Source organism: Hoplias malabaricus, unplaced genomic scaffold (genome assembly GCF_029633855.1).
Source record: "Hoplias malabaricus isolate fHopMal1 unplaced genomic scaffold, fHopMal1.hap1 scaffold_388, whole genome shotgun sequence".
Classification (NCBI taxonomy): domain Eukaryota; kingdom Metazoa; phylum Chordata; class Actinopteri; order Characiformes; family Erythrinidae; genus Hoplias; species Hoplias malabaricus.
The window spans coordinates 1,124-25,630 of NW_027101052.1; the positions used below are offsets into that span (position 1 = coordinate 1,124).

General features: G+C 32.8%; 1 protein-coding gene across 1 annotated transcript; it reads left to right on the forward strand.

Annotated features, from left to right (window-relative positions):
* Positions 1 to 4,074: 4,074 nt before the first annotated feature.
* LOC136684405 (uncharacterized) lies at positions 4,075 to 22,772 on the forward strand. Its single transcript, XM_066659163.1, has 9 exons — positions 4,075 to 4,173; positions 4,313 to 4,366; positions 18,117 to 18,164; positions 19,059 to 19,164; positions 19,328 to 19,494; positions 19,911 to 20,053; positions 20,472 to 20,607; positions 21,971 to 22,053; positions 22,297 to 22,772. The coding sequence occupies exons 1-9, from the start codon at positions 4,137 to 4,139 to the stop codon at positions 22,315 to 22,317; spliced, it is 795 nt and encodes a 264-aa protein (XP_066515260.1). The 5' UTR covers positions 4,075 to 4,136; the 3' UTR covers positions 22,318 to 22,772.
* Positions 22,773 to 24,507: the final 1,735 nt, after the last annotated feature.

Here is a 24,507-nt window from a genome sequence, read left to right on the forward strand (position 1 = left end):
TTGGAAAGTAAATACCATAAACATGATGTACAGATGGCTAATTTACAGGTTGGGTTACAATGGAAGGTTTGGATATGTTTATATTATATTATATTATATATTATATTATAGGTTTATATTCTATATTATTCTAATAGCATCAAGCATTAATTGAGTTTTTGAAATTCAAAATATTAAGGCTTTTGCATTTTTTAATTCTTCTTTTTCACTTGCTTCTTTGGTACAGCAGTCTTCACTTTAGCATTGCAATTTTGCTGTTTCTACAGAAAACAATTAGTCCAGTCAACAAAAAGATCTGCTTCTCTCTTCACACAATCAAAATCCCAGGCACATTTTTTCAAGAGTCACCAAGTTCTGAGCTGCTGGTATATCCATAGGCCACTTGTTTGTTAGTACTTACAAAGAGGGGATGTCTGCTTAAAATTTCAGAGAAGAACTTGAGCTTATGGTTTCATAATTCAAGGGTGATTGAATGAAACATCTGGCCTTACCTCTCGCAGTTGGTTTTCATGGTCTTCTCTTAATCTTATGTTATCCAAACTATACATCACGTTAACGACATGTTCATTTTTTTCTAGACCTGCTCCATGTGAGCTGAGATTTGTTTGTCACTCAAATGACTAAAGGCATCTGGTCTGCTAGCTATGAGGAAGCATGCCTCTATGAACATTGATTTGCTAATGATTATCTATTCTCTGGTGCACGTTTCTATGCCAGAAAGCGTCCTTTGAAAAATATATTGTCGTTGAACAGTTTTGCAAATTCAAGACATACTACGTAGCAATCAGAGTGAGTTAGTAAGTAACCTCTTAGTGTGTTCTGTCCTTAAACACTTCACCCACTTACACATGCACAGCAGAATAAAATGAACATGTAAAATATACATTCCGTTTCTTGGTAAGATGCCATAAAGATATATTTTTCCAGAAAGATATATCCTCCCACAATCCAAAAACATGGAGGTTAGGTGAATTGGCTACTACTAATAACTGTCCTGGTGTGTGTGTGTGAATGAGTGTGTATGTGTGAATGAATGTCTGCATATGTGTATGCCCAGATATGGATTGGTACTTTATCCTTGGTGAACCCCCTCGATGTTGTCCTTGAGGTGAACATTGTTCCAGTGTGTGTGTGGATTGAATGTAGTGTTAATTGAAAAGAGTCATTGTGTGTCTAGAAAGGCACAATATATGTGAATACTATTAATAAATATAAATACATTTATTACCAATACATCAATTCAGCAAATTAACTGTGAGTATTGAAATGTACAGGAGTTTGTACTCTCTGAAGAGAAGTTTGGTTTTCACCTCAAAATAGCTTCAAAAGCTGTTGAAGGGTTCTAGACACTAGAGGGTGATCAAAAGTAAGTTTTTACTCTGTCCATAACATCAGCTGTGTACACAAAATAAACTAAAGCTACAGTATTACTGCAGAAAAGAAGGCAAATGCTTGCTTTATATTATAATCTGGCATTGGTGGGAAATTTGTCTAGCATTTACTTTTAAATCCATATGTGAAAATTATTACAATCCTTGCTATAGAATAATATCCTGTTAAGTGTGTATATTTTAGACATTTACCAAGATAATTCCCATTTTGAGGTTTATTGAGTATTAACATTTAAAATGAACATGTTTACAGTTACAATTAAGAATAAATATATTATAATTAAGAAATACAATTAAGACTGTTTTACTTCTGTTAAGTGATTTTAATTTTGCAAGATATAATTATTACATTTAAAATGTCCACATAACAGTGTATTTTTTAAATTATTATTATTATATTCAGGAAATCATTCTGTAATCATTCTGAAATTGTACTGATTCAGTGTCTATCACTTAAAATAGAAACGGGTAACATTCAAACACACTTCAATCGCTCTATCAAAGCACAACAGGACCCACACAGTTTTTTTTATCTAACTTTGTGATCTCAGCATTACCGCTCTCCATATGACAGGTGTCAAAAAAACAACCTTGTCGCTGATCAGTGCATTGATAAGTATATGGGTGGGGGATTTTACCCCTGTGTGGTACACAAACTTACAGGGCCCTTCAGTAATTTCCTGTCAGTGTCCCTTTTGTCCTGTTTAGTGTAAAGAATCTTAGCTCTTGACTCACTTCCCTCATTCATTTACATTACCTAAATCTCACCTCACTTCCCTGCAGCTTGTTTCGATCAGAGCAGCATAGTTTTTTAATTGATTATTCAATACTGCTTTTTCAAAATTTAATAATAATATCAACATTTAGAATCTTTAAATACAAATTTGAATTTTTTAAAGAAAAAAATGAAAATTACCCAAAACATAGCCATCTGGCTAAATACACAGCGCTAATGTATCTGACAAGTGAAAGTATTGTTTTGCTCAGAATTTTAAAACTTCAAAAGAAACTGTAATACAAATCTTTTTCAGTGATATTAGCCACTTATCTCCAGTTTAAAACAAATGAAGCAAACTAATGAAAGTTGATTGATTGTTAGAATGTGAAGTTATATAAACATGCTTTTCATTTTCATATTATCTGTAACCGCTTATCCAGTTCAGGGTCGCAGTGGATCCAGAGCCTACCTGGAATCATTGGGCGCAAGGCGGGAATACACCATGGAGGGGGCGCCAGTCCTTCACAGGGCAACACAGACACACACCTACGGACACTTTTGAGTCGCCAATCCACCTAGATTTTGGACTGTGGGAGGAAACCGGAGGACCCGGAGGAAACCCACGCAGACAAAGGGAGAACACACCAACTCCTCACAGACAGTCACCCAGAGCGGGAATCAAACCCACAACCTCTAGGTCCCTGGAGCTGTGTGACTGGGACACTACCTGTTGCGCCACCGTGCCGCCCTTAAACATGATTTTAATTCAGCTATTTCAATGAAAGACGATGGAAGACTTAAACTGACGAAGAGATGCTTGTGAGGTGTTTACAGTCTTACAAGGGGAAACATTTTTTTAATAGAGTCTCCTAAACAGGCATGTCATAAGATCTAAGTAGAGTATGCCCATGTTGGGGCCTCCTAAGGCTCTGAAGTGTAAAAATGCGTGTGTGTGTGTGTGTGTGTGTGTTTGTGTGTGTGTGTGCGTGTGTGTGTGTGTGCGTGAGAGAGAGAGAGAGAGAGAGAGAGAGAGAAATTTAGTATGTCAGAAATGCACGTCAGAAAGTCACTATTGTGTTCCAAATGTACGGGTACACCTATTGTAAAGTTCACCAAAGTTCACTAGGCAACGACGAATAACTGAAACAACGCATACAGAGAAGAGTTCCTTGAAAGCAAGGCTGTGATGTCATGAAATGTGTCATAGGACAGGACACATTCATTTCTCTGTGTTTCAGTCCCTGACAGAGAGATTTTGTTTTTAATGTTGTCGTGCAGCTTGAGTTTTTAACGTTGTTTCTGCTTGGGATTCACCAATATTTGATAATAACACAATTTTACAATATTAATAAATTCTATTTAAATTCAAGTTAAGCAAAGCCACTCCACCATAAACACACACACACACACACACACACAAGCCTTAGACCAAAACTAAAGAAACCACAACTCTGGAACAATCGACATATGAATCACATTAGCGCACATCACCCAACGGCTCAGCCGCCATTTCGTTCCAGTAAATCAACGAGACGATGTAAAAGCTAACTGAAGTCTATTCTCGGCTTGAGGAAGTGAAACGTGTGCAAAGAGTGGCTTGCTTATGCCAGTATTTGAGGTTAAATGTCCGCTCTATCCATGGTTTTATTTTCGTTCATGTAAATTAGTGTACCGTTCATTCAGGCATCGTCTTCCCTAGTGTGGGTTGGTAGAGTTCTGCAGCCCGTTCTCTCACATCGTGCAGATTTTCGTGGTGTGAGGAGCGCCAGCGCTATGCGTGTGTTGAGTCTCGAAAGTGAGACTCTCCAGGAGCCTGGGGACTCTGTCTATTTTATCGTGTGGTAAAGGAATACCCTCCATCTTCCTGCAGCGTCGCTCTGGAGACCCTTCATAACCGAATCTTCACTTCGCAACACACACACACACACACACACAGAGAGAGAGAGAGAGAGAGAGAGAGAGAGAGAGAGAGAGAGAGAGAGAGAGAGAGAGAGAAAGAAAGAGAGAGAGAGAGAGAGAGAGAGAGCATGATGCATGCCCGCGCGACACTACGACTATTCTACGGTGAGTTTAAACGTATTTTGAAACAAGTTTACATAGACTAGCATACTCAAACCTCAAACATACTCAAATCCATTTTCACGATTTAATAACACTGTCTCATTCGTTCATGCTGTTTTATGCTGTTCTGCCTTTTCTACAGGTTTTCTGCTGGGCTTTTTCTACTTTTCTCTGCCTCTTCATAAAACTTCAGCAGGTCGGTTCAATTCAAACTACATTGGAACAACTGAACATGTCAATGGACTGGAATGGACTCTGGGTTCCGTTTTATTAAGATTAGTTACTCTATGTTTTATAGCTCTACACTTTAGTTCTTCAGTAAATCATAAACGAAAAAGAACTAATGCATTTTCTAAATAATGCTTGAAGAGCTATATTATATGTGACATAGTTGATGCTTATATTTACATTTACATTTACATTTATGCATTTGGCAGACGCTTTTATCCAAAGCGACTTACAAAAGAGGATCTTCAAACTACAGCACAAATTATACAAAATACGTTACATTAAGTGCAATATGCAGGAAGTAATAAGTGCATTAAAGAAAGACTTTCAGTGCAAAAGATACTCTCGGAAGAGCTGGGTTTTCAAGGATTTCTTGAATGCGGAGAGGGTTCCTGTTGCTCTGATAGTGCTTGGAAGCTCGTTCCACCAGCGTGGTACCAGAGATGAGAATAGCCTCGACTGACCTGTACGGGGGGTTGGTCGTGTTAGTTGGAACGGAGAGGGCGGGCGCTAACATATGGTTTTAAGAGTTTATTGAGGTAGATGGGAGCAGAACCAGTGAATACTCTGAAGGCCATCATTATATTTTATTATTATCAGATAAATAATTATATATGTGTTTTAGACAAGCTTCAACCCTGATTGTTAACATTGTTAACTGCCTCCTGAGAAACTAGTTATGGTCCCTTTTTAAATGAGCTAATATGAGTACTACTCCTACTGTAACTACTATTATTTTTCCACTTCCTCCTCCTCCTCCTCCTCTTTTTTACTACTATTAACAATAACATTAAAGCTACTAATAACAACAACACTACTACTACTACTATCACTGCAACTACTTCTACTACTACCATTAATAATAATATTAATACTGTCAGAAGTTGATAGTAGTTAATGACATTCACTCAAATGCATTTACTGAAGTGCAGAATTGATGGATTTCTATATTAATTGTACAATACAGCTTTTATATTAAATTTCATGATATTTTGATATTGTACATGTTTGTGATCAGTCATACCACTGACATTTGGTCTTATTTTAGCCCAAAAGGATTCAAAAAGAGAAGAGTACAACTGTACAAGCTTTACTTCCTATGTTGATAGATGCAGGATACGAAGTTCCTCTACAGTTCTCTTAGATACTTAGAAAAAAATAAGTATTTTATTAGTTGTTTCTTTTATACTTTTTGCACAGACATTCTTACTTATTTTATTACCCAAGTAAGATAAAATAGAAGCACTTATAAGAAATACTTATACCTGAGTATAGATGTAAGCCACCTCAAAATAATAGTAAGACTTTACTTTAGAGTCCACTGAAAGTGCTTTGTAGAAAGCTGTTGTCCTTAAATCCTTTAAATCTTTCATGAAACATCTGTTCTATTCAAATTTATGTTGAATGTAATCAATTCTTTGTAATCTAACCCTAAACCTCACCCTAATCATTACATCATTCCAAAACATAAACCACTTCAACCTTAAACCCAAACATAATCTTTACCATAATCTTATCCCTAACCCAAACACCATTGTTAAAACTGCTGTGTTCATCTCTTATTCTCTAACAGATATTTTATTAGGCACTCTTAAAAATATGGTGCAACTTAAATAAACTTTACAGTGCAATTTAACAAGTACCGCAGATTACATGACAGAGCAAATAGATGACATCAACTGATAATCAGTAAAAAAAAGAAAAGAAAAGCAAAACAGCTGCAGTACATCTGCACGCCATGCCTTAGGAAGGGCATTAACCACATCAGCTCAACTAAACAACATTAGTGATACTAATTTTGTTTAGTGATCACAAGCTGAGGATGAATGCATGCATTTTTGTGCCTATAAGTTTTATTCAATGTTTTAATTACCACGGAAACTCATTTTTAACTTGAGTTGTTTAGTTTTTTAGCACTTTCGGTATGTTTACTTTCATGCACTCAGCAATCAGTCAGCATAAATACGTTTTGAATATGATAAGGCCAAAAACATAAAAAAAGTGTGAGACAGGCTCAGTTTGTATTTAAAGAAGAGGAAGGAGTCTTAGAAGCAGCATGTCTGTATAATTCTATATTTCTTTTGAAAACAACACTATGTAAGATTTAGTAAATTTGTATCTGGGCTCCCTCTGCAGAGTAGGGTTGGGCGATGTAATGGTAATACAGTATATGGTATTTAAAAATGTGGATGGTATCTCAAAATGAGATACCTATGGAGCCCGAATAGAGGAATATCCTTATCTCAGTTCGTACTTTACAACATTTGGAGTTCTCTGTTATCTAAAAAAATTACAAATGCCTTTTCTCACTCTGCTCATGACAAATGTCTGTAAAGACATTTGTAAGTTTTTAGACAAAAGCCTAGCAAACCGGACAGAAACAGTTTGTTTTTTTTACTAATTTACAGACTCTGGGGCTTGGTAAAAACACATTAGACTGGTTTCCAGCACACAAACAGACTGCAGAAATAGCAAATGGTGTGGAAATATCATCTGCATTTTATTAAAAATGTCACCTTTAATTTCAACACCTTTAAATGCTGTGATTAACCAGTAGAATTAAATATATACATTTGATACAAAACATACACACATAAATCAATAAGTATTATCAATCATCATTTTTACCTATATTCTCTGTTCATACAGTACTACTGTAAAGTTTACAATTACAGAATGTAGTCCATCGGTTTCCCTTTCACCCTGCTCTTCAATGGTCAGGATCACCAAAGGACAGTCATCAAACAGTGATTTGTTAACCACTGTCCACTCACTGTCCACTCTGTTTGACACTACCTCATTGGTACACCTTGTAGATGTAAAGTCAGAGTGGTTATATACATATTATGGCAAGCCAAACAGGAAATATTTAATGAACTTTGATATATATAGAATGAACACTGATATATATAGAATGAACGCTGATATATATAGAATGAACTTTGATATATATAGAATGAACTTTGATATATATAGAATGAAAGCTGATATATATAGAATGAATGATATATATAGAATGAAAGCTGATATATATAGAATGAACACTGATATATATAGAATGAAAGCTGATATATATAGAATGAATGATATATATAGAATGAAAGCTGATATATATAGAATGAAAGCTGATATATATAGAATGAACGCTGATATATATAGAATGAACTTTGATATATATAGAATGAACTTTGATATATATAGAATGAAAGCTGATATATATAGAATGAACGCTGATATATATAGAATGAAAGCTGATATATATAGAATGAACGCTGATATATATAGAATGAAAGCTGATATATATAGAATGAAACTGATATATATAGAATGAACGCTGATATATATATAGAATGAACGCTGATATATATAGAATGAAAGCTGATATATATAGAATGAACGCTGATATATATAGAATGAAAGCTGATATATATAGAATGAACTTTGATATATATAGAATGAAAGCTGATATATATAGAATGAACGCTGATATATATAGAATGAAAGCTGATATATATAGAATGAACGCTGATATATATAGAATGAAAGCTGACATATATAGAATGAACGCTGATATATATAGAATGAAAGCTGATATATGTAGAATGAAAGCTGATATATATAGAATGAACGCTGATATATATAGAATGAACGCTGATATATATAGAATGAAACTGATATGAATAGAATGAAAGCTGATATATATAGAATGAACGCTGATATATATAGAATGAAACTGATATATATAGAATGAAAGCTGATATATATAGAATGAAACTGATATATATAGAATGAACGCTGATATATATAGAATGAAAGCTGATATATATAGAATGAACGCTGATATATATAGAATGAACGCTGATATATATAGAATGAACGCTGATATATATAGAATGAAACTGATATATATAGAATGAACGCTGATATATATAGAATGAAAGCTGATATATATAGAATGAACGCTGATATATATAGAATGAAAGCTGATATATATAGAATGAACGCTGATATATATAGAATGAACTTTGATATATATAGAATGAAAGCTGATATATATAGAATGAAACTGATATATATAGAATGAAAGCTGATATATATAGAATGAAACTGATATATATAGAATGAACGCTGATATATATAGAATGAAACTGATATATATAGAATGAACGCTGATATATATAGAATGAAAGCTGATATATATAGAATGAACGCTGATATATATAGAATGAAAGCTGATATATATAGAATGAACTTTGATATATATAGAATGAAAGCTGATATATATAGAATGAACGCTGATATATATAGAATGAAAGCTGATATATATAGAATGAACGCTGATATATATAGAATGAACTTTGATATATATAGAATGAAAGCTGATATATATAGAATGAACGCTGATATATATAGAATGAAAGCTGATATATATAGAATGAAACTGATATATATAGAATGAACGCTGATATATATAGAATGAAAGCTGATATATATAGAATGAACGCTGATATATATAGAATGAAACTGATATATATAGAATGAACGCTGATATATATAGAATGAAACTGATATATATAGAATGAACGCTGATATATATAGAATGAAAGCTGATATATATAGAATGAACGCTGATATATATAGAATGAAACTGATATATATAGAATGAAAGCTGATATATATAGAATGAACGCTGATATATATAGAATGAACGCTGATATATATAGAATGAAAGCTGATATATATAGAATGAACGCTGATATATATAGAATGAAAGCTTATATATATAGAATGAACGCTGATATATATAGAATGAAACTGATATATATAGAATGAACGCTGATATATATAGAATGAAAGCTGATATATATAGAATGAACGCTGATATATATAGAATGAAACTGATATATATAGAATGAAAGCTGATATATATAGAATCAACGCTGATATATATAGAATGAAACTGATATATATAGAATTAACGCTGATATATATAGAATGAAAGCTGATATATATAGAATGAACGCTGATACATATAGAATGAAACTGATATATATAGAATGAAAGCTGATATATATAGAATGAACGCTGATATATATAGAATGAAACTGATATATATAGAATGAAAGCTGATATATATAGAATGAACGCTGATATATATAGAATGAAACTGATATATATAGAATGAACGCTGATATATATAGAATGAAAGCTGATATATATAGAATGAAACTGATATATATAGAATGAAACTGATATATATAGAATGAAAGCTGATATATATAGAATGAACGCTGATATATATAGAATGAAAGCTGATATATATAGAATGAACGCTGATATATATAGAATGAAACTGATATATATAGAATGAAACTGATATATATAGAATGAACGCTGATATATATAGAATGAAAGCTGATATATATAGAATGAACGCTGATATATATAGAATGAAAGCTGATATATATAGAATGAACTTTGATATATATAGAATGAAAGCTGATATATATAGAATGAACGCTGATATATATAGAATGAAAGCTGATATATATAGAATGAACGCTGATATATATAGAATGAAAGCTGATATATATAGAATGAACGCTGATATATATAGAATGAAAGCTGATATATATAGAATGAAACTGATATATATAGAATGAACGCTGATATATATAGAATGAAACTGATATATATAGAATGAAAGCTGATATATATAGAATGAACGCTCATATATATAGAATGAAACTGATATATATAGAATGAAAGCTGATATATATAGAATGAACGCTGATATATATAGAATGAAAGCTGATATATATAGAATGAACGCTGATATATATAGACTGAAACTGATATATATAGAATGAACGCTGATATATATAGAATGAAAGCTGATATATATAGAATGAACGCTGATATATATAGAATGAACTTTGATATATATAGAATGAAAGCTGATATATATAGAATGAAACTGATATATATAGAATGAACGCTGATATATATAGAATGAAAGCTGATATATATAGAATGAAACTGATATATATAGAATGAACGCTGATATATATAGAATGAAACTGATATATATAGAATGAACGCTGATATATATAGAATGAAAGCTGATATATATAGAATGAACGCTGATATATATAGAATGAAAGCTGATATATATAGAATGAACTTTGATATATATAGAATGAAAGCTGATATATATAGAATGAACGCTGATATATATAGAATGAAAGCTGATATATATAGAATGAACGCTGATATATATAGAATGAACTTTGATATATATAGAATGAAAGCTGATATATATAGAATGAACGCTGATATATATAGAATAAATGCTGATATATATAGAATGAAACTGATATATATAGAATGAACGCTGATATATATAGAATGAAACTGATATATATAGAATGAAAGCTGATATATATAGAATGAACGCTGATATATATAGAATGAAACTGATATATATAGAATGAACGCTGATATATATAGAATGAAAGCTGATATATATAGAATGAACGCTGATATATATAGAATGAAAGCTGATATATATAGAATGAACGCTGATATATATAGAATGAACGCTGATATATATAGAATGAAAGCTGATATATATAGAATGAACGCTGATATATATAGAATGAAACTGATATATATAGAATGAACGCTGATATATATAGAATGAAAGCTGATATATATAGAATGAACGCTGATATATATAGAATGAAACTGATATATATAGAATGAAAGCTGATATATATAGAATGAATGATATATATAGAATGAAAGCTGATATATATAGAATGAAAGCTGATATATATAGAATGAACGCTGATATATATAGAATGAAAGCTGATATATATAGAATGAACGCTGATATATATAGAATGAAACTGATATATATAGAATGAAAGCTGATATATATAGAATGAATGATATATATAGAATGAAAGCTGATATATATAGAATGAAAGCTGATATATATAGAATGAACGCTGATATATATAGAATGAAAGCTGATATATATAGAATGAACGCTGATATATATAGAATGAAACTGATATATATAGAATGAAAGCTGATATATATAGAATGAACGCTGATATATATAGAATGAAACTGATATATATAGAATGAACGCTGATATATATAGAATGAAACTGATATATATAGAATGAACGCTGATATATATAGAATGAAACTGATATATATAGAATGAACGCTGATATATATAGAATGAAAGCTGATATATATAGAATGAACGCTGATATATATAGAATGAAACTGATATATATAGAATGAAAGCTGATATATATAGAATGAACGCTGATATATATAGAATGAAACTGATATATATAGAATGAAAGCTGATATATATAGAATGAACGCTGATATATATAGAATGAAACTGATATATATAGAATGAAAGCTGATATATATAGAATGAACGCTGATATATATAGAATGAAACTGATATATATAGAATGAACGCTGATATATATAGAATGAAAGCTGATATATATAGAATGAAACTGATATATATAGAATGAACGCTGATATATATAGAATGAAACTGATATATATAGAATGAACGCTGATATATATAGAATGAAACTGATATATATAGAATGAACGCTGATATATATAGAATGAAACTGATATATATAGAATGAAACTGATATATATAGAATGAACGCTGATATATATAGAATGAAAGCTGATATATATAGAATGAACGCTGATATATATAGAATGAAAGCTGATATATATAGAATGAACGCTGATATATATAGAATGAAAGCTGATATATATAGAATGAACGCTGATATATATAGAATGAACTTTGATATATATAGAATGAAAGCTGATATATATAGAATGAAACTGATATATATAGAATGAACGCTGATATATATAGAATGAAAGCTGATATATATAGAATGAAACTGATATATATAGAATGAACGCTGATATATATAGAATGAAACTGATATATATAGAATGAACGCTGATATATATAGAATGAAAGCTGATATATATAGAATGAAACTGATATATATAGAATGAACGCTGATATATATAGAATGAAAGCTGATATATATAGAATGAAACTGATATATATATAGAATGAACGCTGATATATATAGAATGAAACTGATATATATAGAATGAAACTGATATATATAGAATGAACGCTGATATATATAGAATGAAACTGATATATATAGAATGAACGCTGATATATATATAGAATGAACGCTGATATATATAGGATGAAACTGATATATATAGAATGAAACTGATATATATAGAATGAACGCTGATATATATAGAATGAAACTGATATATATAGAATGAAAGCTGATATATATAGAATGAAACTGATATATATAGAATGAACGCTGATATATATAGAATGAAACTGATATATATAGAATGAAACTGATATATATAGAATGAAAGCTGATATATATAGAATGAAACTGATATATATAGAATGAACGCTGATATATATAGAATGAAACTGATATATATAGAATGAAACTGATATATATAGAATGAACGCTGATATATATAGAATGAAACTGATATATATAGAATGAAACTGATATATATAGAATGAAACTGATATATATAGAATGAACGCTGATATATATAGAATGAAACTGATATATATAGAATGAAACTGATATATATAGAATGAACGCTGATATATATAGAATGAAACTGATATATATAGAATGAAACTGATATATATAGAATGAACGCTGATATATATAGAATGAACGCTGATATATATAGAATGAAACTGATATATATAGAATGAAACTGATATATATAGAATGAACGCTGATATATATAGAATGAAACTGATATATATAGAATGAACGCTGATATATATAGAATGAAACTGATATATATAGAATGAAACTGATATATATAGAATGAACGCTGATATATATAGAATGAAACTGATATATATAGAATGAACGCTGATATATATAGAATGAAACTGATATATATAGAATGAACGCTGATATATATAGAATGAACGCTGATATATATAGAATGAAACTGATATATATAGAATGAACGCTGATATATATAGAATGAAACTGATATATATAGAATGAACGCTGATATATATAGAATGAAACTGATATATATAGAATGAACGCTGATATATATAGAATGAAACTGATATATATAGAATGAACGCTGATATATATAGAATGAAACTGATATATATAGAATGAAACTGATATATATAGAATGAACGCTGATATATATAGAATGAAACTGATATATATAGAATGAAACTGATATATATAGAATGAAACTGATATATATAGAATGAACGCTGATATATATAGAATGAAACTGATATATATAGAATGAAACTGATATATATAGAATGAACGCTGATATATATAGAATGAAACTGATATATATAGAATGAAACTGATATATATAGAATGAACGCTGATATATATAGAATGAACGCTGATATATATAGAATGAAACTGATATATATAGAATGAAACTGATATATATAGAATGAACGCTGATATATATAGAATGAAACTGATATATATAGAATGAACGCTGATATATATAGAATGAAACTGATATATATAGAATGAAACTGATATATATAGAATGAACGCTGATATATATAGAATGAAACTGATATATATAGAATGAAACTGATATATATAGAATGAACGCTGATATATATAGAATGAACATTGAACACAGTTTTCTTTTTGGGGCAAATTTCGGGCATGTCATTATTGCTCCGGTCGGTAAACGTGTTGCTGCTGCTGAGCGAGAGAGTGACTGTCTCGTTTCCGAAGGCTTTACTGCTGTCTGTTTATTGTTGCCATGGAGGCAATCACCAGCCTCGCCTTGAGATCGCGGTGCGCGATTTCAAAATAAGAGCGGACAGCGCGATTGAAAAAAAAATCATAATTAAAAAAAAATCTTTTCAAAACAGCTCTCGGGCCAGAAATAGATGCTCAATGGGCCTAAAAAGGTCAGGAGGCCGCTATTTGAGTATGGGGGATATAGAATGAACGCTGATATATATAGGATGAACTTTGATATATATAGAATGATCATGGCCAAGGACTTACGAACCATTCTGTAGGACCATGTGCATTCAATGGTTCAAACATTGTATCCTGAAGGCGATTCTGTGTATCAGGATAACAATGCAACGAATATACACAGCAAGACTGGTGAAAGATTGGTCTGATGAACATGAAAGTGTAGTTGAACATCTCCCATGGCCTGCACAGTCACCAGATCTAAATATTATTGAGCCACTTTGGGGTGTTTTGGAGGAGCGAGTCAGGAAACGTTTTCCTCCACCAGCATCACGTAGTGACCTGGCCACTATCCTGCAAGAAGAATGGCTTAAAATCCCTCTGACCACTGTACAGGACTTTCTCAAGACGAATTGACGCTGTATTGGCCGCAAAAGGAGGCCCTACACAACACTAATACATTATTGTTGTCTAAAACCAGGTGTTTTAGTTTCATTGTCCAACCCCTGTATGTCAGCTTTCATTCTATATATATCAAAGTTCATTCTATACATATCAAAGTTCATTCTATATATATCAGCGTTCATTCTATATATATCAAAGTTCATTCTATATATATCAGCGTTCATTCTATATATATCAAAGTTCATTCTATATATATCAGCGTTCATTCTATATATATCAGCTTTCATTCTCTATATATCAAAGTTCATTCTATATATATCAAAGTTCATTCTATATATATCAGCTTTCATTCTATATTTATCAAAGTTCATTCTATATATATCAGCTTTCATTCTATATATATCAAAGTTAATTAAATATCAGTACAAGATGACATTTGTATAACTTTTTCCCTTTTTTTAGCTAAAATAAAATGCCACATCTCAAAAATAGCATAAACAATCACAAAGCTGTACAGATGCTCTGCTGGAGTTGTGTGTTCAAGTCTCGCCTCTGTTGACTGTTTGTGAGGAGTTTGGTATGTTCTCCCTGTGTCTGTGAGGGCTGCCTCCCATAGTCCAGAAAACACAATGATAAGGGGATTGGTCATGCACAAGTGTCCATAGCTGTGAGTGAATGTGTGAATGTGTGGTGCCCTGTGATGGACTGTGGCCCCGTCCAGATTGTGTTCCTGCTTTGTGCCCAATGATTTTGGTTAGGCCCCCTGTGACAATGAGCTGGATAAGAGGTTACAGACAATGTAAATTTAATCTCCATTCATGAGGTAGCAATGTACATAAGCCTATTTTGAAAATGACTGAAAACAAACATAAACATTTAGAAATGTTTATTCCAATGAGAATAAAACTTTCTAAAGTGAAATTGTCTAAAGCAGCTTTTATGACACCTTCCGTTGTTTTACAATGTCTCTGTAGTTATGCAAGTTTATTTAGGCATAACATGGCTTTATGAATTCATACCTACATAAGCATGTGGTTGTGACCAGCTTTATAACAGTTTTGGACTCTGGCATATATCCATGATTTAAAAATAAAAAAGAAGTTCTCTAAAATGTGTGAACCTGGTGATTTTGAAGCAAGTTACTCGTATGGAAGTATAGTTATGTTCATACAACTATTGTCCATGTAGTAGTATTTTTTCAGCTAATTGGGTAAAGTGTAATGTTAATAAAGCTTATTAGAAGGATTCAACAGAAATAAAAATGTACCAATTTACATCCTAGCCTCCTTTCGCTAAGACTTGTTTGGTGTTCAATTTTAGCTTCCTTAATGTGTTAATGCATCCGGCGTGATCCCTGTGCCAGAACAATGGTGCGGATCATGGTTGATCTGCTGTGGCGACCCCTAATGGGAGGGAGCAGCCGAAAGAAGAAGAGGAAGAAGGAGAATTCAGTGTGTTAACAAACACTAGACGTCATTTGCCACCTTATCCTTTTTTGTATGTTCCAAAATCATCTTTCAACTTTCTGTCAGGTCTTCATTAAAATCACTCAGACTTATAGCAAACAGTTGACTATTTAACTCAACATAGCTGGCCTTCATTTTGTGCATCATTTATGGTGTTTTGATGGAGTCATATTATGTGTCTATTTAATCAGTCACTGCCTGTAACGTCCAAAAAAAACACAGAGAAACTCAAAGATCCAATTGCAGGAGTTTTATTTACAACTAGGACTAAGTGAATAGCAGAGACATGAATGGTCCAGACGGGTTTATTCCAGTAAGCATAGTCAGGGAAAGCGTGGGTCACACCAGGGAGGGAGAGTCCAGAAATTATCCGAGGGGCTAGGCGATAGACAGGTCCTGAGGGGAAAAACAGAGGTCGAAACACCAGAAGGCAGAAAGGAAAAATTGACAGTTTAGTGCAGGGGTGCACAACTCCAGTCCTGGAGGGCCAGTATCCAGCAAAGTTTGTTGATTGCTTTACTTAAACACACCCCTTAAACCTGGCAATTAACAGATGAGTTGAATCAGGTGTGTGTGAGCAGAGTAATCACCTAACTTTGCTGGATACTGGCCCTCCAGGACTGGAGTTGTGCACGCCTGGTTTAGTGAATCTCATGAAAGGGGCAATACTTCGCAAGGAAGGAGAAAGGAAACTTAAAGGCTGCAAACGGGGTGTGGCTGATGAGGTGCAGGTGTAACTAATTAATACTCAGGTGAGTTGGAGCGCGAGTGGTTCGTAACACTGTCCAAAAATGGTTATTTCCAAAATAAGAATAAGGGGAAAATATTCTTAACGTTTAATGCAGGTAAATTTAATGTAATACTTTTTCAAATTATTTGGGAGGATATCTGTTGCTCCGTTCATCTAATAATTTTCACAGAAAGTTAAGAGTAGGTGATATGTTGCAGGAAAAGGAAATTTGGAAACAAATGAAGTTACATGATTTTCTTTGAACAGCCCACTTACTCTTGTATTAGTTTTCATGGCCACAATGCTACAGTTTCAGCATTATGCTTGATTTCCAGCATACAACCACACCATGTGGAAGAACACTTTTAAAAAACATAATAGGGCAATTTTACATCTGTGAAAATTATTGTAGACATGTGAAAAGTGATCTCTTGGTGTAGGTATTTTTGATTTTTGAGTCATTCCGATTATGCAAACTAAGACTTTTTTCTTTTTTGGGTTTGGTTTAGTTTCTCACTTAGTTTCTAAAGTCAACATAGTTGGTCTGAAACTTGGTTGTGTTTCCAAGAAGCATGGGGAAAAACTCAAAAGCGCAGACACACCAAATTTTGAAAGAAATTATAATGCATTGGTTGTTGAGGCTTTTGTTAAATTTTCTGTTAATCGTACATTTGCTGCTTATTTCAACTGACTCTGTTTGGACATTTTTGTCAGGAAATTAAATGAACTGAAGGGCGTTCTGTGAGTTTTACACAATAGTGTAGGCTATATGTTTGTGACTGTGGATTTTGTTTTATTTCAGCATGACCCTCTCCAGCCATTTATTGAATTGTTGTGCATTCTGTGCACGCAGAACCTCCATTTAATGGTTCTCTCATGGAACAACCACATCTATAAGCCAGAGGTGAAGGTCTAAACCTAGTAAATGTTAATTTAAGATTCTGAACCGAAATTCGGACACATTTTATGAAAATGGCAGTTAATAATAGGTCAGAGATTTGCTCTCGTGTTTCAAAATGGCTTTGCTGATTATTTTCTTTTATTATCCAGGAGCATGTGGATGCAAGAATGGCTGTGTACAGTGTAACGCCAGTGAAGGTAATGTGATGGCAATGCAATTCTTTAAAAAGCCCTTTTCACCTGATCTATTATCATTATTAGATATTCACATAATACAATGAAAAAGCAAAATGATCATTGCTAACAATTTATATATATATCTTTAGTTTTCCTTTTTTTCTGAATCTCAGCAATAAAGCTGTAACTCTCGTTGCCATCTTTAGCTACAAATGTTTTACAGTGCTCATAAAACTAAGACAATTAGACACAGGTACCACCCAGCAAGCCCTTTGTGCTGTGTGTGGCTTGCGATTATAACAGCAAAAGCACTATTTTTAACACAGCGGTGGCAGCGGGTGTGTTGCTTTATGCCATTTTGCTTTCACAGTTCATTATCTTGTTTCTGAAAAGTATCCCCTCAGCATCTTGCAGTCTTTCATGAGGTTGGTAGTTTGTCATTTGCACTCGTGTGCGTGATTAATCATTCTTCACATTGCTTGAGTATCTAAACATGGGTTAAAAGTGAAAGCTGTCAGACCCACTTGTTAAACAAGTTAATAGCAATTTCTATTGTAAAATTGATTTTGTCAAATGAACTTACCTTGAACCCTAGGATGAATTTCGTTTTTGAGACAGACTCCTGTTTTCCAAACGAATCCTCACCGTTTAATACTTGTCATTTAAGAAGCAACTTTTGTTTGTAGTCCTCAAACAATTTTTCTGCCATAGATTGAGTCCCATGTGTTATATAATATTTTTTAAAGGGTTTAGTACAGAATCTTTGAAATATCCAAGCCCCCAGTTGTCTGTACATGTTTATGTTAGTTGTCATGTAAAGCTTCTGTAGGTGTTGTGTATTTTCAGCGGAGTGAAACCAGCTTTCTTCACAATTTTATAATTCTGTCTCCATGTTTCTTTGATTTATTTGTTCAGAAAACAACACTCTTTTTTGCTATGGACAGCGAATTCAACGTGACCTTGTAGATTATAAATGCAATCTGAGTCTAAATTACAGCAAATATGAACTCTATATTTCACAGTAAGTATTAATGATGGTAAGATATTAATTGATATATTAAATTCTTATTTCATCTTGCGCATAAAAATTTTTTTCCTTCTAAAGGTTATAAACATTATAATGGTGCAGCTAAATTATAATCATATTAAAGTTGGTCATTTTACGTTTTTCTTTTTGCTGGCAGAAGGTCATGTAAAAAAATAGAACTGGAACAGGTCAGCAGAATAACCCTGTCTTCAAAATCATTCACTCTGTCAGAAAAAACAAATATGACGGCGTATGCCATTGCACGGGGTGAAGATCAAAAGAATTGCATTGTTGCAAAGTTCACTGGCACTCCTTCACAAATGAGTAATTTATTTATTTATTTATTTATTGTTTGTTTGTTTGTTTGTACTGTTCTACAACTTCAAAAACTAATCTTCATAATTTAATAAATGAGGCCGCACAGTGGCACAAGTTGTAGTGTTGATGTTACACAGCTCCAGGTTTCTTGAAAAACTAAAACCAAAATATTCACATCATTAATAGAAACCCAACTTGGAACAATGATCTGCGTATGGAATAAGAGAGTTAATGTTGTTCCATTTTGCAGTGCAGGAAATTACAGCATAAAGTTAGAAAATGTGGTGTTTTTTAATCATGCTTTATCAACAGTGTCCATCCACTGAACTTAGGCCAGACTAGAGATATCTCCTAAAACACTTCATAAACTCTTTCTTTGTTGCCCATTTAATTGTTTTCATATGTTGTTGGGTTTTTTTTAGTTCATTGTGACCCGCCGAGTGCTAACAACATAAAATTCAAGAGAAGACATGGCGTTTTGCAAGTTACAGCTGAGTGGAAGGATAAAAATGTAAATCAGTATTATTTGATGTACAGAGAACAAAACAACACCTTGTGGAAAGAGGTAAACACCACTTCTGCTTATCATATTATATCACTGATACAGACATCCTGTTTCCTAGGTGTGACGTTCTTCCTTTTTGTCCTAAGAAAAACAATAGCTCAGCAAAAGTTGAGTTTAGAATTATATTTAAATATATATTTGCTTTTCTAATTCAACTCCAGTCAGTATATGTTCAGTTTTATTATATACTTACTTACATTTACATTATCTGGGCCAATATTCAAAAATGCATTATGCTATAATGGTTTGTAGTGATTATCATCAATAAATACACTGACGTTTTCTGTTGTGTTAAGATGGACGCTTGTAAAAATTACAGATAGGAATTTAAAGATTCCCTTAATAATGAATTGGCTTGAACTGATTCTATTTTCTCTTGATGCCTAAACATTGTTTCCTCCACTTCTACATATAATAGGTGCTATCCCAGAACAACAGAGAGGTCACTGTGAAAAATCTTACCTCATATCTATCCTACAAGATCCAAATACAGTGTGTTGTGACTACAGAGTGTCCACAGTGTCCCCCGAGTCACCCAATTAGTATACCGCAAGGTAATGTCATAAGTATTACACTAATGAGCTCTGTTTCCTACACAGGGATTTGCCTTAGTTCTAGACTCCAGAATTCTGAATGAAGCTCCCCTGTTAAAATGTGGTCTAGGGAAACTGACAATATTGATAATGTATGGTCCTTTTTCAAGCATTTTTTGGGTGTCTTGCCCTGCCACATACCCTCGGTGGCCAAATTTCAATATGTCAGCTCATCTGACAGAACTGATGTCAGTGTACCACTGTGTATATAATGCACAGTGTATCACAACATCAGAAGTCATTCTAAACACTGCTCCCAATTTAACATTAGAAGCTTCTCCATATCTCTCTTCACTGATGGGATTCATCAGTTAAACAGTCAAAGCCTAAAATATTAAATAGAAACAAATAGTGAAAGTGAAAGTAACAAGAGCAGCTGTCATTGCTTTGGTCTATGGGTCCAGTGACTGACTGGGGGTTAAGACTGTTGCAGAATGTTAAATAACAAATGAAGTCCCAAAATAATTGTTTGGAAATGCAAGCAAATAATTAAATGCTTTTCCTTCCATTTTCAGAAGGCCTTCATACAATACAAAGGTACTGGCATAAAATAATATGGAAATGGGGTTCTAGGTGCACCCTTTACACATTCTGGCCTGCAGATCGATCCTGTAGAGCAGTGCTCACTGCTCACTTTTTGTCTCTGTAGGCCACCTATGTACAGGGTGTGTTGTATTGATGGGCCGATTTGCTGTCAAAAAGGAAATGCCCTCTCCATGTAGAATGTAAACTGATGTGAAGCAAGGAAGAAGTGTTTAGAATGTCCAATCATGCAGTGTCACCACTTTGTTTTACAGGAGCAGTATGCACTGTCATTCCCACTATCAATAAGCTGGCATATAAAATGTAGGCTTCTAACTCAAATGTGGAAGGGCATATCCCACAGTGAGTGTAGAGCATCATTTCCAAGCATGGTTGGAACCATATACTGCAACTATATACCAGACAGGGTCTAGAACAAATTCAAGTACCAGGCACCATTGATAAATGTTTTTCTCTTTATCTTTTAATATATTTTTTAATATTACAATACAGGGTGAGTCAAATGTCCTGGGACACCCTTTTATTTTTTTGGTATGCTACATGACCACTTTCCCATTGAAAAAACTTGATGCAATATGGTGGCTTTCAAGATGGCAGCCATGTTCTGGACATAGCCTAAAAGATAGGCCCCCACACCCACTACTTGCTGGGGTATTGAGATAAAAGGGTGTCCTGCGACATTTGACTCATTCTGTAGTCCAACAAGCCAGATATCTGATTATTGATTATTGTGTAGGCTGAGACTAACTTGAGGTTTACTTTTATGCTGTTCTTTCACCAGAATTAGCAGATGTACCAGACATTAAAGATATTGAAGAGCAGCAAGTACGAAATGGAGAGAGGGAAATAATCATTAAATGGCAGGTACTGTGCCTCAAATTTTATGATATTTTTTTCAATCTTTTCAAAAATGTATTCTACAAAAACACCCTAAATAGATGTTTTTTTTAGTAGTTACAGTAATGAAACTCTGTAGCTGCAGACATTATCACCTTGTTTTATTTCATAAAATTAAGTGATCTTCCTACAAACCCATTTGTAGAAAATTTGAGTAATATTATAAAATACAATAAACATTTTTTTTTATTTTGAATTTGATGTCTGCAGCACACTACAACAAAGCTGTGACGGGGACAAAATAAGAGTGAATGGTTTATAGAACTACAAGAATTACAAGGATCATCCAGACTGTTATCAGTGATAGGTGCAAAAGCCAGCATTGCTCATAGTACAGGGTGTGCATCAGTGACCACAGCATTTGTGACATACATATGTGAGAATTTTCCATTAAAGTGGAGGCAAACAGGTGTTTTTAAACAGACATATGCTGCAGATGGCAAGTCCATGGATATTTCAAGAAGACAATGCCTGGCCTCATTCTGCATGTGCTACAACAATATGGCTTTAAAGACATAGTGCATGTGCTTGACTGGCCTGTCTGCAACCCAGATCTGACTTTAATGGTGCCATTTAAAGAGGAGAATGAAGCAACTGTGTTCATGAGCTGTTGAGAAGCTGAAGTCAGAATAGGCAAAAGTGTACATGCAAAACTTTAACAATTAGTATTGTTAGTTCTGAAATGATTAAACAGTGAATATTAAAGGAAAACTGATGTAACACAGTGATAAATGTTTTGGAGTGTGTCACAGGTTTCAAATAAAAAATATGTTTATTTTCACAAAATGAAATCAAGTTGCTCAGGGAAAACATTGGAAATCTGTTTTGTGTATTTTTGTCAGCTAAATAAAACTCAAAGAGAATTAACATAAAACAGATTTTTTTATTACATTTTACAAAATGTCCAATTTTTATGAAAATGGGGTTTGTATATTTCCACAATTAAATTTTAACTGCAGTGGCTGCAGATTTTATTAAGCTGGAGCACACCCTGTATAATTAACAAATTATTAAAGTCTAGTTGATTTAACAAGGAGAATTAGATGTGCTGCTTTATTGGAATGAAGACATGCAGCGACACTGGTACATTGTGGATAAGAATGATGGAAAAGGTGACTCTGTTTTCAATAATATTGGGCTGTCCAAGTGACCCAATGGTCTAAGTGTTCACCCTATCATCTGGAGATGTGCTGTTTTATTGTTTTCTGTGTTGCACAGGCAAAGATAATTTAATTTTCTTTTTTTTTTCAAATTCATATATATATATATATATATATTATAATTTTCATCCAACTTGTGGAAAATGCTGACAATATGTTGCAAAATACTGACAAAATGACATATATTCAGTCCTAAATTTTTACAGTTTTGGCCCAAAAATAACTGTAAATAATTTAATCTACGAAACAGGAAACCAGACCTGTCAACCATATTCAATTTGTTAAAAAAATTGTTTAAAGTGTTTTAGCTCAAAAGATAACTGTATTTTGAAAAAAAAAATGTTTAGAGTAGTAGAAAAATGTTTATATACAATGACATATACACAATAAAACACATTCAACATATCATCTGGATTTAACACAAACCAAGAGATAAACAGCACAAGACTGAACATTATAACAACAGGCTTGTTCTTCAGAATATTAATATTTAAGTGCTATATCTGACATTTTAAACATTAAAGACCATGTTTATGACTGTAAAAAAAACAACAGCACTTTTTAAAAGATTCATGTGTTTACTCACCGGATGCATGTTACTACACTGGAAAACAGTCTAATATGTTTACAAAGCAATGGTGAAAATAAAGGAGTAAAACAACAAAGTGGCTTGGTCAGCCATGCTAGGATTCTTCTCTCTCTGACCTGGTGGACTATTCTCCGTCCAGTAGTTACACTGAGGGCTTCAAAATAAAACTCCAGTAGCACTGCTGTATCTGATCCACTCATACCACAGCAAACACTAACACATTGTCAGTATTACTGAAGTACTGAAAATGATCTAAAACCCAAATCATACCTGTTCTCTGGTGGTCCCATGGGGGTCCTCACCATTGAAGAGTAGGGTGAATCTGGGCAAACAATGTGTGTAGAGCAAAAAGAAGATGACAGTCTGTAATTGCAATACTACAAAGTGCTCCTATAAGGTCAGTGGAACCTAGAGAATGGAAGTATAGAGAAACACAGAGGTGGTCATATATATAAAATGTATATACAACACTCTTAATTAGTTAATTTAACTGAATAGCTGTATTTTCAAAAATGAATATTTTGGAAACTGAGTTAAGATTGCCATCATCTACATTGCAATGTCTATATTAAATATCTGAGGGAAGAGAAGGCAGCCTTGACAAGTCCCATATTTGGCGAATGTCATTTGCTCATTTTGCACAGTCAATGCAAAGTGGTGGATGTTGTTCTA